The 14,476-nt window shown below is 37.1% G+C and overlaps 1 protein-coding gene across 1 annotated transcript; it reads right to left on the bottom strand.

Moving 5' to 3' along the window:
- Nucleotides 1–2,818: 2,818 nt before the first annotated feature.
- Nucleotides 2,819–13,984, bottom strand: YIPF4 (Yip1 domain family, member 4). Its single transcript, XM_010180956.1, has 6 exons — nucleotides 13,969–13,984; nucleotides 13,398–13,551; nucleotides 9,826–9,997; nucleotides 7,553–7,630; nucleotides 5,566–5,679; nucleotides 2,819–3,865 (listed from the first exon to the last, which is right to left on the bottom strand). The coding sequence occupies exons 1-6, from the start codon at nucleotides 13,982–13,984 to the stop codon at nucleotides 3,728–3,730; spliced, it is 672 nt and encodes a 223-aa protein (XP_010179258.1). The 3' UTR covers nucleotides 2,819–3,727.
- Nucleotides 13,985–14,476: the final 492 nt, after the last annotated feature.

Genomic DNA, 14,476 nt, shown 5'->3' with positions numbered 1-14,476 from the left:
GAGCGTTTCTGTCTCCCCTGCGCCCTTGTGCGCATGCGTGAGCCGGAGCTGCGAGCCCGGTACCAGCGAGCTGACCCCGGCGACGAGCGAGGCCCGGAGGGTAGCGGTGCGCCGGGGCTGGTCTGCGCCGTCTCGGCGCTGCCGCCGCTCTGGGGTTGGTGTTCCGCCTCAGGGCGGGGAACTGCGCGCCCGTGAGGAGGCGGTGTAACTGGAGCGCGGTCAGCCGGCCGTGGGCGCTGCGGTGGCGTTACCGCACCGGACAAAACCGGCTCCGTCCCTCAGCAGGGATCCCAGCACCAAGGGTGTCCTGGCCGCAGTGTGGACGGGATCGTTGTGTAAATACACACAGTGGCACGAACCCGAATGCTCTTTTTTTTTTTTTTTTTAACTCTTCCCAAAGTAGGGATCGAGTCCTCCTACGCATGAAAGCATTTTGCTCTGAAGCAGTTACCACCAGGCGTCGAAAATGACATAATAAAGCCTCTTGCATTTTGTTGACGTTTTCCCTTTTTACCTGCTGGAATACCAATGCAGCTCTACCTGTAGTCATTCCTTTATCCAAGTGCCATGTTCTACTAAAATATTTGAGAAAGTTTTTAGGCTACTAATGGCCTCAAATACAATGAAGTTTGAAATACAGCATAGTTTCCTACAGAAGAGTATTTTTGTTATAAATTATTTATCACAGGCTGCTGTAGCAGGGAAATGATGCAATAATGTCTGCATAAAGGGGAAAAAAACCAAACAAACCCAAAGTTACATGGGTGTGTATGGCACTCAGGCTAATCAAAATTGTCCTGAGAGCAAAATAAGCAGCTTTTAAGCTTCCTTCATGCCTTCAAGTGAAACATGAAAGACCACTCAGGGTACTGACAAAACTCAAAGCAGAGCACAAGCTGTGTGTTGTCTCCACATCAGAGCTATTGATTTCATACACTTTTCAAGTAGGTCTAATTTTTCCAATAAATGAGAGAGTATGTCTGATGGGCAGAAGACAGAGAAAGACGTGTACACATCTAGGTGCTCTATACAGATCATGCAAATAACACATCTCACTGAGGTACCTTGAAATGAGATGCTGCATCTTGGAAAAGGACTTTTTGCTCAAAGGATGGACTCTTAAGTTTCCAGTTTTGACAGACAGAAGTAGTAATTTATTACAAATACTTATTTATAGCCTCAAAGTCTGAGATTCATGACACGTGTATAGGAATAGAGATGTATCTTAATTCAGTAAACATAAATGAGCTTCATACGTTCTGTAAACAAGTTTAATTCAAAATTTTTATAAAATACATCTTGTATTTACACACATACCTCATCTAAAAATATGAGTTGAATGCAAAGTTATTACAAACTATCAGAACCATTGAGGTGTTTGTACATACTTCTTGCACAGCGTATGCAAAAAGTGACCCTAGACATACTAAAGATTAAAAGGTGCAAACCTGCAATTTATACAAAATACGTACTGTTAAGTGCATATCTACATTGCATATTAAACGTGCCAAGTCTGTGGAAAGTAACAGTTAAAATTGCAACTATAAACTTCACAGAACATTAGTATAGAGGAAATTAAGATATTTGGAAATTAAATAGAACATTCTTGCATCCTTTGAATATTCATAGTCATTTCAGATGCATTATGGACATCTAATGAACCGCTATGCAAAGAGGAACTAAGCTTAAAGCTCTCGGACAGCCTCATCACCTAAATGTGTCCTTGCCCCTTTATGTTTGTGGTGACAATAAAAGTGTATTCACAGGGCCTGGGTTGAGTCTTCTAATACTGGTTGGATAGTCCTGTTAAAAAAGAAATGCAAGTACATGGAAAAGAGGAGTTAAGACCAGGTTATCATGCACAATTCCAAAGCTAACATGCTTTTTTTTTTAGATACATTTAGTTGCATTTTTAAAAATTTTTATTTTGTATGAATGCTCACAAAACATTTGCAGATAAGTAATAAGCTGCTGGTGGTGTCACTGGTTTAGTAAAGTAAATTACATTGCAGGAATTCCAGCAGAACTTCTGCAGAAGTAAAAAATTAGATGAAGTCAATCACTCTACTGGTTTTTTTCCTTTAATGTCTTACATTACAATTTATGTCCAGCATCAACTTTACGTCATTCTGTTTAAAACCAACGCAAGCATCAGCCAGAAAAGCAGACTGAATAAGCTAAAGGTCTATGGTAAAGTTGGAATTTAAATATATATATTGCATCACTAACAAGTGGTAAAAATAAGTCACCAAAATGGCAAGTTACACAGCCTAAAAAGCTGAAAACCTACAGTTCTAATAAGGAAATATGTCCATCAAGGATCAAAGACAGCCCTTCCTACTACCTTGTCATGGCTGGTTTTCATTTGCAGCATTAAAAAAAAAAAGTGGGGATTGTTTTGGTTTTTTTCCTGTTGCAAAAATAGAATAAAACATTAAGACCCTTAAGATCTACTTGGCCATACTAAATACTGCAGATTGCAAATGGCTAAGTTAGTACCATGCAAAGTGAACTTCAGTGGACTTCCCTTGTGAAGAAACGTTACCATAAGGACCATTACATAAGCAATCAACACAGCGCACAGGAAGTATTTAACATGGCATCACATTATTACATAATCCTTGGATAGTCAAAATTAGCAAGACTGTCATTGTTACTAGGGCTGTAATTCTGCCTTATTTAGTGGAGGGAGAATTTGGCCTTCCAAATCTTTATTTCTCTTTACAAGGGATTAATAGTACTGAGGAAAAACCAAACAGATGCGTGTTAAACACCATGCTATTAAAAGCAAGACAGAGCAAGATGTTGTAAAACATGGTTAGGGAAGCATTATTTTTATTTTGTCATCATAAAATAACATCGCTTAAAGATTACACAAATTTGATAGACCGTCTGTTTTCTTCAACATTAAGCCAGCACTACAGTTGAGAAAGGTGTTCACCCATTTCTCTGTAAATTTAAACTTTTAAGTAAAATAATTTGATTCTCTAAATAAGCATTTTAATTAATTATGTCACACAGTAAATGTCTTGCTCCTTTGGTCAGAGATAGTAAATGAAGACTTCAAATACTTGTAGCTTCAATTTTTAAAAACCCAATATACATCCTTAACCAAGGAGTATTTACGCTACACACAAGCCATAGGTACAAAATACACAGTATATACAAGTTTTGAAAACAAATTGGAATTTATAAAAACTCAATAGCCAAATCAAAGTAATTGAGGCACTAAATTAAAAGTAGTATCTCCATGTCTTGATTATACAGACTATTCTGTGAACAATCAGGACTGGTTCATAAATATATATTATCTACAGAGTTTGCTGTGCCAAAAAAAGCCAGCTGTGTTTAAGCTCAAAAGAAAAATTGCACTTTTGAGATTGTTACAGGTAACTTCTCATTTTTCTCCTCCAACATAGTAATCTGGTCCTAGTGCTTTTGGCACAGGTACTGAGTTGTGGTTTTGCTACACTTTCTTATAAAACACAAGGTTCTTTTATTTTTTTCATTAAAATCTGAAGAGTCTTAAACAAACCTAGAACTTTGATACAAATCTATATAGCTACAATTGCTTCATTAAATAATATACACAAATATGCTCTTCAATCTTAAAACACCTTGACAACTGGATACAAAACAGTCACTTGCATTATTTCCAGCCTCAATCTTATGCATTATCAGTCTGCAAGTGATTAAAATAAGGTTTCTGGCCCTATCTTGCACTAGATCACACCCCAGTGTACAAGGACAGAAAATAAATGTATAATAAAAAGATTGGATAAATTAGAAGGGGTTTCTTGGTCTTGAATTCTTCTCCAACTAGTAATGATGCAGCACTGTATGCAGCCCAAAACACTCCAAACAACTGAAAAAGAAGATGAACAGTCTTAGCTGACACCACAAGAAAGTCTCTCCAAATACAAAATAAAAATCAGTTCTTCTCTCAATACAAGTGAAAAGAACCCCCTCAAAAAAGAGTTTTGTGAGGGAAGAACTCCACACACACAAAAAATAATATACTATGCATTTTCATTTAAGTTTAGAGGAATATTTAACAAATAGGCATTTTATTTTTGTTTGAGACATTTTTACTGAAGTGAACAGCCTAGGACCTACAGTAAGTTTTCTCTACTGTATAACACATACATACCATAAAGCAAGCTGTGAGCTTACATACACCAATAATTTGAAACTTCACTGGATTAATAACTTTTCTTTCTACCTCAACTGTCACCAAATATTAAACCCTCCCTTGTCCTCCCTGCAGAGATGGACAAGAAGGACAATCAAGATCATGACTGAATTCCCTAAGATACATTAGGAAAATTGCAGCAGCTAAAACAAATGAGTTGTAGTACCTGAGTACTTTGCTGATTGCAACTAGAATAGAAGTGAACAGAATTTCACTATTTCACTGGAAGTTACTCTACTTTAGGACTGAAGTATTTCCCCAAGCACAGAGCTCTCAAGCCGTAAGAAGTAGTACTTGTCACAGCATATGTAGTTTTGGCCAATGTGGGTCTTGCCCTGCATTTTCACACTGATGATGCAAATTTAAGGACATTGCACAGATTTGCCCTGAGGTTAACGTAAGACTCTTAGTAGTAATCGCGTACGAGAGGTTTCATTAATACAGATTTATTTTCAAGTTATATGTTAGTTAACTGGAAAGTTAATTATTTGCTTTCTGACTATATCACATAATAGTAATTGCAAGTTATCAAATGACAATCGCAGCAATTTCATTATCATAAACTTTAGCTGTACTTCAGTTATACTGTTTAGCAGCAAGCTAAAAGGACAGAAACCAATCACATCAACAGAACTTAAAAAGTAGAGCTTAGCCAGTAACAGAATTTTTTCAGTCAACCTTTCCAGAAGTTCAGCAGTAACTTCAAAGGCTACCTAAAAGGGTTTTAAGAAGTACTGGAAGTGTTCAAAGTGTTATGTAGTTCTGGGATCTATCAGGGAATGTTGCCAGTTTCATAAATTGTGTCCAACAGCAGGTGGTATCAGGCGAGTTATTCTTGCTTTGTGCCTTACATTCCACATCTGTAAAATCAGAACACTACTTACCTTCTCTGCAAAGGGTACTGAGAGCTTTGTACTGCCACCACTATGGGAAGGTCTCAGAACAATGACTAACATCATAGTCATGCAGTAACTAAAAATAAACTGGATGATGGGGGAAGGGGTAGAACAGCTTATTTTCAGATTCTTCTTTGAGGTTTAATTAGGCATCCTCCTCAAAAAAATGATAATCTTATTTATTTTAATGTAACTATTATAACACAGCAACATACTTAAATAGAAGCCAACCTGATAACAACAGGTGTTGTTATAGCAACAGCACTGTAGATCCCCAAGTACTTGAAAGAAACATTTAAAACAGAAATCACTTAGCAGTCATGTCCACCATGCTAACCTAAAGGATGACAGAGCTCACATTGAGGTTCTGAATATTTTGACACATTGTTATGCTGTCCTGAACAGATTAATACTTGAAGTGTTAAAGAGACCTAAAAATGACTGTAAACAATTATCAATAGATGATTCTGAACTTACTTTTATTAGGGTAGAAACAACTTCAAATGATCCAACCACCAAAAGTACAGGTGCTATGACAATGAGGGGAAGTAGGGAGTATCCTATCACTCCAAGAACTTGGCCATAAGCAACCTGAAATTTTCAAGCACATAAAACCAAGCTTTTTAGTACTCAATCTTTGTCACCAAATACAATTTTATTTTCTTGTAACAGCGACAATAATGTCTTCGGTATTCATCACATGTCAGCTAAAGGAAGCTTGCTAGTATGAAAATTGGTTTTGTACGCTACCCCCTAGAATTTTGTAATTAATCATTCCGTTCTTAGAAATATGTTGGGTTTTGGTTGTTGGGTTTTTTTTAAAAAAAACACTGTAAAAGACAATTTTCTCATTTCCAAGGGAGATATTTACACAGGTTAAAGATGCAAATCCACCCACTCCTCACATTTTCACGTTCCATCTTGAGTGGTTCTCAATTACCACTCTCCATGGAGCGCCCAGCAGCACAGAACTACAACAGACGTCTCAGTCACCAGCTGTAGTCCTGGCTGTCACAAGCAGCAAAGATATAATTTACTGCATTAACATACTCATATCCACTATACATAAATATATTAATAAAGGACATTAATGCTTTTGGCATCAGTAGAAGACCTACAATCTGATCCTTCTAAGGCACAGAAGTCTTCTGATTTCCAGTTTAAATTTACTATGACTATCTTAAACACATTTGTTCAAAGTATTTCCATAACTGTTTTTAGCTTCATGGAGATTAAAATATCCAATTTTCCCCTACTATACGGTTTGACTTGTTCTTGGGCCCAGCTAGGCTTCTTGGATTTAACAGAAAGACAGTGGCGAGACAAGTGACTATCTTGCAAGCAATCTCTTGTGGCCATTGACCCTTCACAATGAACTGTGCAGACCTAGACTTTCTCCCCATTTATTCATACTGATAGTTTCACATTTTGAGCTCTAAAATTGATTAAAGGGAATCTGGATTATGCTGGTATGCAGAAAAAACCCATGCAATCATACATAAAAAAGCTTTTTTTTCCAAAAGTGTTCACACAATATTGTGCCAATTATGATTAAAAGGAAAATCTAAAAAAAAAAATTGAAGCAAATGTAAATAACGTAGGAAGTCTGCAACACGAGTTCATAATTAATGCAAGATGCAAAGTAAAAATATAAAAATCAATTATCACTGAATATTTAGTTCTTCATGACACAGTTCAAAGCATTTTATGCTGCATTTTAACAAGTTTCAACTCTCCTGAATGTGTTCTGCTGTAGCTGTCTGTGGGCCTTGCTGTAAGTCACTTTTTGTTGTTTACACCTAAATCACTTAGTAACTCAATTTGTAAACAGCTCCAACAGCTATTCCAACCCTGCTGGTGTAAGCAGCTGGAGAGAGGGATGGAGGCCAGAATTTCAATTGGCATGGCAGTTGAAGAACATGTGCTGACTTTCATCCTTTAATAGGTTTGAATGGCATCAGACCAAGGATGATAACAAACACTGGAAGGTGCTCTACCCACAAGGACATTACACAACTCCTGTTAGCCCCATTTTAAAAAATAAATAAATAAAAGGGTTTAAATAAAGGGCAATGCAATAGCAGTGCAAAGGAGGAGAAATGGTCCCATATAGCTTAGTGACCAAAAAAATGAAAGCACTTGTCCCTCAAGAATGGGCTTCAGTTCTGGATCACAGGCACCTGTTAGAATTCCTGGGATTCACAGTACAAATTTCCAGATTGTTTTTCACATCCAGCACACGATCCATCACGCAGAAATATTAGCTGGCCATTTATGTATTTTAGATTTTATTTTCAAGGACAAGAACTTGAAATACAGACGTTACATCCACCAACTGAATCCATTCTTAGTTGTCTACAAGGTCCAAAGCCAAGCACCAAGAAAACCCAACTACCACTGAAAAACATAGACAAGAGACTTTACATTACCTCCCTCTATGTCCTTTTTTCATACAGGTACTTACTTCTCCTCCAAGAACCCTGGCCAGCAAAAAAATTGTCAAGGATCCAAATATCCAAATAGTTATAATCCAAGAAACAACCTTAAGAGATAAAGAACAATTAATTTATATTAATAGTTTTCACTGTGAGAAAGGAAAACTCATTTCTATTCACCACTTTCACTGCAGTCAAGCAAATTATGTGAAGCTGAATTCTGAACTGCAGCAAGAATAGTTTTACTTATCATCACAATGCAACGTAAGAACAAAATTCAGAAGTTATATTTACAGAATCACACCAGTGGTAAGCTTGGTGAACATGGAATGCACATGCAGTGTGTTTTGTAAGTATTGTAATACTGTGTCTGAGTAGGAAGGGTTTAGTTAAAACTACAGCTAAGACCACTCCAGCCAAATGTCTTCACATCCCACCTATTACAAAAGGTGGGCTCAGTTTTTAAAAGTCAGTCCAACCAATACAGGGAGTTGGAATTCCGCTTCTTTCACCATAAAGATGCCACTTTATTCTTTACTCAAACTGAGAAAGCTCAGAAGACGACACAGGACTTCAACTCTCAGTAGAACTTGATGATGATTACAACTTAAAAAACAGCTCCAGACTCCTGAGACAAAGTCTGTAATTACTTTTTTTTTTGCTTTTTTCATTGCTTTGCTCTTAAGCTGATGAAGAAGTCTTAAAATCATTCTCCAGCTTAACAGGACCTTCAAAGTAACTTAAGCTATTCTTGCAGTTGAGGTATTGGGAGGATTAGAAGTGAAGCTCTCCCTTTTGAAATACCTTTTTAGAGGGAAACAACAATATCAGTCCAGTTTCTCTATTTCCAAAAGTACAATGGCTGCACTTAAATATGGAGCTAGTACTCAATTCAATGTTTTTGTTTAATTAAAATTCATAATTCACGGAAGAATCAAATAGGGGATGATTTTTTCCTTAAGTTTAAAAGCATAAAAATCACAGTATCACTGAAAAAAAAAAAAAAGATAAATATAATGGTTTATGGTATTTCTGAAAATAGTGCATGGCCTCCTTTTACTTCCTCCTTTTTTCCACTGTCAAAAAGGTCTTAAATTAAAGGCTTAGAGCAGGGATGCTCCTCTCTGCAGCTTACAGCCCACCGTTCAGGTCAGCTAGTCTAGCTGCTGTCAGTCATCCTGTTGCTAGCTACTAGCTTTCCCTCCTCACACATACAACACTCTTACATCTGTACCATAAATACACTCTTCCTAAGAAACATTAGGCTTCCTGCTCATGTACAGTAGGCACAGGAGCTGCAGAAGGCAGCTTATCTGTCACAGGATCAAGGAATGGTCCTTGCTTTGCCTAGGAGAGAGCTAAGCAGTCCACTTGAATAATACAGTGGTTTAGTCCACTCACTTCAAGTCTCATAGAAACAAGATACTGAGAGTGGCTTCTCTGTCAGCATTTGGTGCACCATATGGAAGCCAGAGGTCTCAAAGGAAAGGATTTTATCCCAGTACTCACAAAAATCCTTGCATAAGTACATTCTGTTACTTTACATACAGCTTGTTGCTATATTACGTTGCATTTAAAACAACCATAACTACATATATAGTCATAAAGATTTCTTAAGAAGGATCACCTAGGCTCACACCCAAATTGTGACTATAAATGATATCATTTCTGTATTTTAATCTGAACGTAAAGAAAAAAATGTCTAACGGTATTTATGGAGGCCAATTAAATCTGCACAATGCCTCTGAATAGAGTTCAAAAGGAATTACGGAAAAAGTCTATGGACCAGAGGAAAGTTATTTTATTGAGCCGGGAGGACAAAATAGCAAGTGGTACTAACGAAGATTACACATACCAGATAACAGCAGTGATATGGCATGAATTAAACAAGTAGATTTATTTGTCAGGAAATTAAAATTCAAGGCATCCAAACAAAAGTTCTTCAGTAACATCTTTTAGTAATAAAAAGCACATTAACAAAAGGTCACAATTAAAATGGAAGATTCACTAATATGACTATAAACCCATTACTATCAATCTGTTTCCATCAGAAACCACACCTTTCCTTTGTTTTACTGTATAAAAACAAACTTGACATTTCATCATGATTAACTTATCCGTGGGCTTTTTAATACATTTCTTACTGCTGTCTTTCTACATATTAACTTGAGAAACAGCATTTGAAATACCCTGCATTATTATGAGGAAAAGACTTTCTACCCACGAAAGAATGCAAATCGCTTAGCAATCACATCCCCAAATTTAGTTTGGATTTCTTTTTTGGCAGAAGGCTTATACCTACCTTAAATTGTCCGTATAATGAAATCATGGAGAAAAAGAGGACAACTGCCAGAGGACCCCAAAAGTCTGGATTATCTCTCACTACCTGTCTATTAAACCCAAGAGACGGCATAGGCATCAACACACATCGAATTTTGTAGTAAATATCCTTCAGATCAATGTCAAGTTCTTCCCTGAAATTGTAAAGCAAGAGAGCATTACTATATACCACATTAATGAAATAAAGTTCAGGTAAGTTCAGGAGAAAACAGTAGGTTTACAGAGCAAATCTCCTGTGACCTATAAAGGCTTTCTGCCGCCATGACTAGCAAAGGCATGGTTCACCCACAACAAAGCAATGCCATACCTTCATCCCACATTCAGTAACTGGTGTGACACAGATCTACTTAATTACCAAAAAATCAATTACATGACTGAGAACAGAAAACATGCATAACATACCCGAACAGTCTACATTAAGACAGCACATCTATTTTCTGACATGCAGGAGCACATGACGCATTCATACCACTGTAACTACTTAAAAGTCAAAGACATGTATACACAAAAGTAGGATGTCTGTGTAGTCCTACGCTGAGCAGTTTGCCATGAGCACACATTATGGAAACATTTTATTTCAAATTTTACAAGAAAGAATACCTTTACATTTCCTAATCCTAAACCATTCAAAAATACATTGGGTAAAAAACTCTTTTTTAAATAAAATGGGGTTAAATTGCTTCAACAACTAGTTTTCAGCAGACCAGCTTATGCTAATTGTTTAATTACTGGCTTGATTCCAATTAAACTAGCGATAAATTCTACCCACAGATGTTATCGTAGAATACCAGGTTGGAAGGGACCACAAGGATCATCTAGTCCAACCTCTCAAGGTAAAAGTATAGTTTAAAAGAGATGAATAAACAGCTACAAAGCAACCAGAAGATTCTTTTGCATAGGAGGCTCATAACTGGTACATCTTGTCCTGATGGTCCTAGTACACAGGGAAGGAAGCAGACTTTTCAAGTACTGGGCAACTCCACTGCTTTACCTCTGTGTGGAACCTTAAGACAAAACTGTACACTAGTGTCTTCCTTATGCACTCATGACTGAGGAGCTCTGAAGAGTTGCAAGAGACTTCCCGGCAAATATCCCTCTGCTCTACATTTAAGAGCACAATGGAGAAAAAAGTAGAATCTTATCCTAAGTCCATTTATGAAAGCTTTGTACAAGGCTTTGTGTCTTTTTCTTCAGAAAAGCAGAAGCAAGAAATAAACGCAAAGACATAATTCACCACAATTTTTCTTAAAAAAACCAAACACAAAACCACAAAACAACAAAAAACCCACCAAAAAACCCCCCAACAAAACAAAACAAACCCCACCATACTGCTCATTGAGTCTCTCAAGGCAACTTCAGGACTGGTATTACTGAAGCTATTTCAGAATTGGTATTACTAGTCTGTGACAAAGTAACAAAAATTGTTCTTTAACACATCCCTGAATCTAAGCAGGCAGACTATCACAGAATCACAGAATCTCAGGAGTTGGAAGGGACCTCGAAAGATCCTCCAGTCCAACTTCTCTGCCAGAGCAGGATCACCTAAACTAGGTCACACAGGAACGCGTCCAGGTTGGCCTTGAATGCGTCCAGAGAAGGAGACTCCACAACCTCTCTGGGCAGCCTGGTCCAGTGCTCTGTAACCCTCACAGTAAAAAAGTTTTTCCTCGTGTTCGCATGGAACCTCCTATGTTCCAGCTTGCACCCATTGCCCCTTGTCCTGACACTGGACATCACAGAGAAGAGCCTGGTTCCTTCCTCCTGACACTCGCCCTTTACAAATTTATAAACATGAATGAGCTCACCCCTCAGTCTCCTCTTCTCCAAGCTAAAGAGACCCAGCTCCCTCAGCCACTCCTCGTAAGGGAGATGCTCCACTCCCTCCATCATCCTTGTGGCTCTGTGCTCGACTCTTTCAAGCAACTCCCTGTCCTTCTTGAACTGAGAGGTCCAGAATTGAACACAATATTCCAAATGTGGTCTCAATGCGGACTAGAAGCATCTATTTTCTTCTATTTATCTAAACAGGATGTAGCATTCCTGTATTTTACTCTGAAGATTGTATAACACAAATATTTCCTACCTGTAAATAATTATTTGTCATTGCCTATGGCTTCTGACAGTTTCTCATGGGAATAAACTGTCTTTCACATGAAGTTGACAGCTATCTCACCTAAAAAGTGATGGTAGCTGTAAGAGGAAACAAGTATCTGGAGCTAGGCTGCCCAGTAAGAAAAAAATCTGACTCTATTGAACAAAACACTTGGGCGGTAACACCACACTGGTGAACTTCCCTCATCTGGCTGTTGTTCTTTAAATCTGTAAGTAGCATTCAGGTTACAAGGCTTCATTATAGCACATGTTCTGTGAATAATGAGAACTACATAAAAGCTGCTACATGAAAGTCAGATTAAGATAATCTCTGTTAGGATTATTGTATTCATCTGGTTTGCCACAAACTGATCATTTCCCTGGCACATTCTCCTCACTTCCAGCAATCAGCAGCTTAGAACACCTACCTCTCTTTGAATCACAAACTTGGTTTTTGTGGCATAAAAAGTTACACAAAAGAGAGAATTCATATGTTGTCACCTCAGTACACTATTCTTTCTCTTAATTAGAAGTAAGAGGTTTACAGAACAGACTTATTCACACAAGAAGGTACTTCTTCACATTTAAAAGTACTTTTTGAGTAGCAGTTCCATTATTAAGCACTCCAAACATCTCCCAACACTCGTTTGAGTTCTCCAGAGTACTCTCCTGCTCGCTCCATGTTTTTAAACATCATTATTTGTAATTCACACAGGAAAACACTGAAACCCTGCAAATGAAGTTGCTTAGGTGCAGAGCTAGGACTAAGAGGCAGGCTGCCTGACTCGCAGTGTATTAACCTTTCTTCAGCCAACCATGTTTTTGTGAACAGAAGAAGGGATACAGAGGTTTTAAGGACATTTTTGTATTTCAGCACTAACATCCTTTTAATCTAGCTTTCTAATATACGATAGTGTCAAAGCTTACAAAGTTTGTGCTACCTTGCTTCTAGCATTGCTCTTGTAAAAAGCATGATTCACAATGCATTTACTTCAGAGTAACAGACAGAATTTACTTAGATTTACTTAACATGAATCTTTGCACAGGGTTGTCTTAGCCTCTGATTTTTTGACAGCATTAAGAAACTCGCAACATCAGTGCAAAAGATAGAAAGAATACAATCTAATTTTTAAGCCATTACAAATTAAACAGATAAGAGCAGAAAAGCCATTAAAGTTTTATAGTTATCCAGATTAATAAAACTGGATTTTACTTCCTCCTTCCTTCATCCCCCACAGTGAATAACAAGCTTCACTTCTACTAAAAATAAAACCCATAATGAAAAACATGTTTTCATTTCTGCACCAGAAACCACTCATTGGTCAAATTTGTGAAACAGAATTCTAGTCACAGCAAAAGGGAGGACAATTGGAGAGGCTACAAGTTTTTTGTTTTTCCTACGCAGCTAATAAAGAAAGATACCCAAAAATAATGACGACATACAGAAGTGGCTTGTTATCTTCTGGGTCATCATCTTCCACTTCAAGAAGCCAGCCATACCCCCTCTGTCTCAGGAATGTAGTTGCAGTAGATTCTTTGATGAATTCTCCTCCAAGATTGAGCTTAACGTCTGGAGTTGTTATGGAGCCACTAATATCTTAGAGAAAAAGGGAGAGAAAGATACCTTCTTATGTCTTGCCAAAAGCTGTTTGATTTCGAAGTACTAGAAGATAAACAACAGACATATAAAGCTACATGTGCTGGTCATCACCATGAAATACTCAGAGTTATAGAATAAGATTATACCCTTTAGCAATACATAATTTGAAAGGGTACTACTTCTGGTTTGAATACAATACTAACGACGTTAGTTTATGTCTCAAATTACCAAATTTTAGCTTCTAGAGGAACTAGAACTCTTTTTGATGGCACAGTGTTATAGTATGACAGAAAGGCTTCAATTTGTGCTTTATCATTAAACATTTAAAGGCATAAAAGGAGTTAACTGATGAAAGTCTTATCATACTGTAAGTTGTGGATTTTTTGCCTTTTTTTTCCTCTGACCATACTATACCTCTTTTGGAGCCCATTCCTGCACAGGGGCATTGTTTCAGCCAAAACCATTCTCTACTTTTATGTTCAATTTTTCACAAAAGGAAAATATTTGTAGATGTTTTCATTTGTAGCCTGCCTTAAACAAAGAAAACTGTTAGAAAAAAAAATACTATCAGAGATCCTTGGGCTCCAGACAAAAAGAAGAGATACAATGAATTCTCTTCAATATACTAGGATCTTGCTCTGCCACAGTACTAAACAAAACAAAGTGCAATTTTTGTACGTTCTCGCTGTGTCAAAGTCACCAATAAACGTTAATTTTATTTGCTTGTTGTATTCAGTTATATACAGATGAAAAATACAAAATAGTAACTGAAAATACATGAAGCAACTTGAAAAAAATAAAAGATATCAAGAGGGGAATAATTATTCCTTTATAAAACTATGGTATTTCATTATTTGCCAAAAAAGAAAAATAAAAACAGAAACATGTAAGGTTTTTTTAGTACAAACCTTATTACAAATAT

This window comes from Mesitornis unicolor, unplaced genomic scaffold, assembly GCF_000695765.1.
Source record: "Mesitornis unicolor isolate BGI_N332 unplaced genomic scaffold, ASM69576v1 scaffold16333, whole genome shotgun sequence".
Taxonomy (NCBI): domain Eukaryota; kingdom Metazoa; phylum Chordata; class Aves; order Mesitornithiformes; family Mesitornithidae; genus Mesitornis; species Mesitornis unicolor.
The sequence above is the reverse complement of the archived record's forward strand: the minus strand, read 5'-3'. Positions and strand labels throughout refer to the sequence as shown.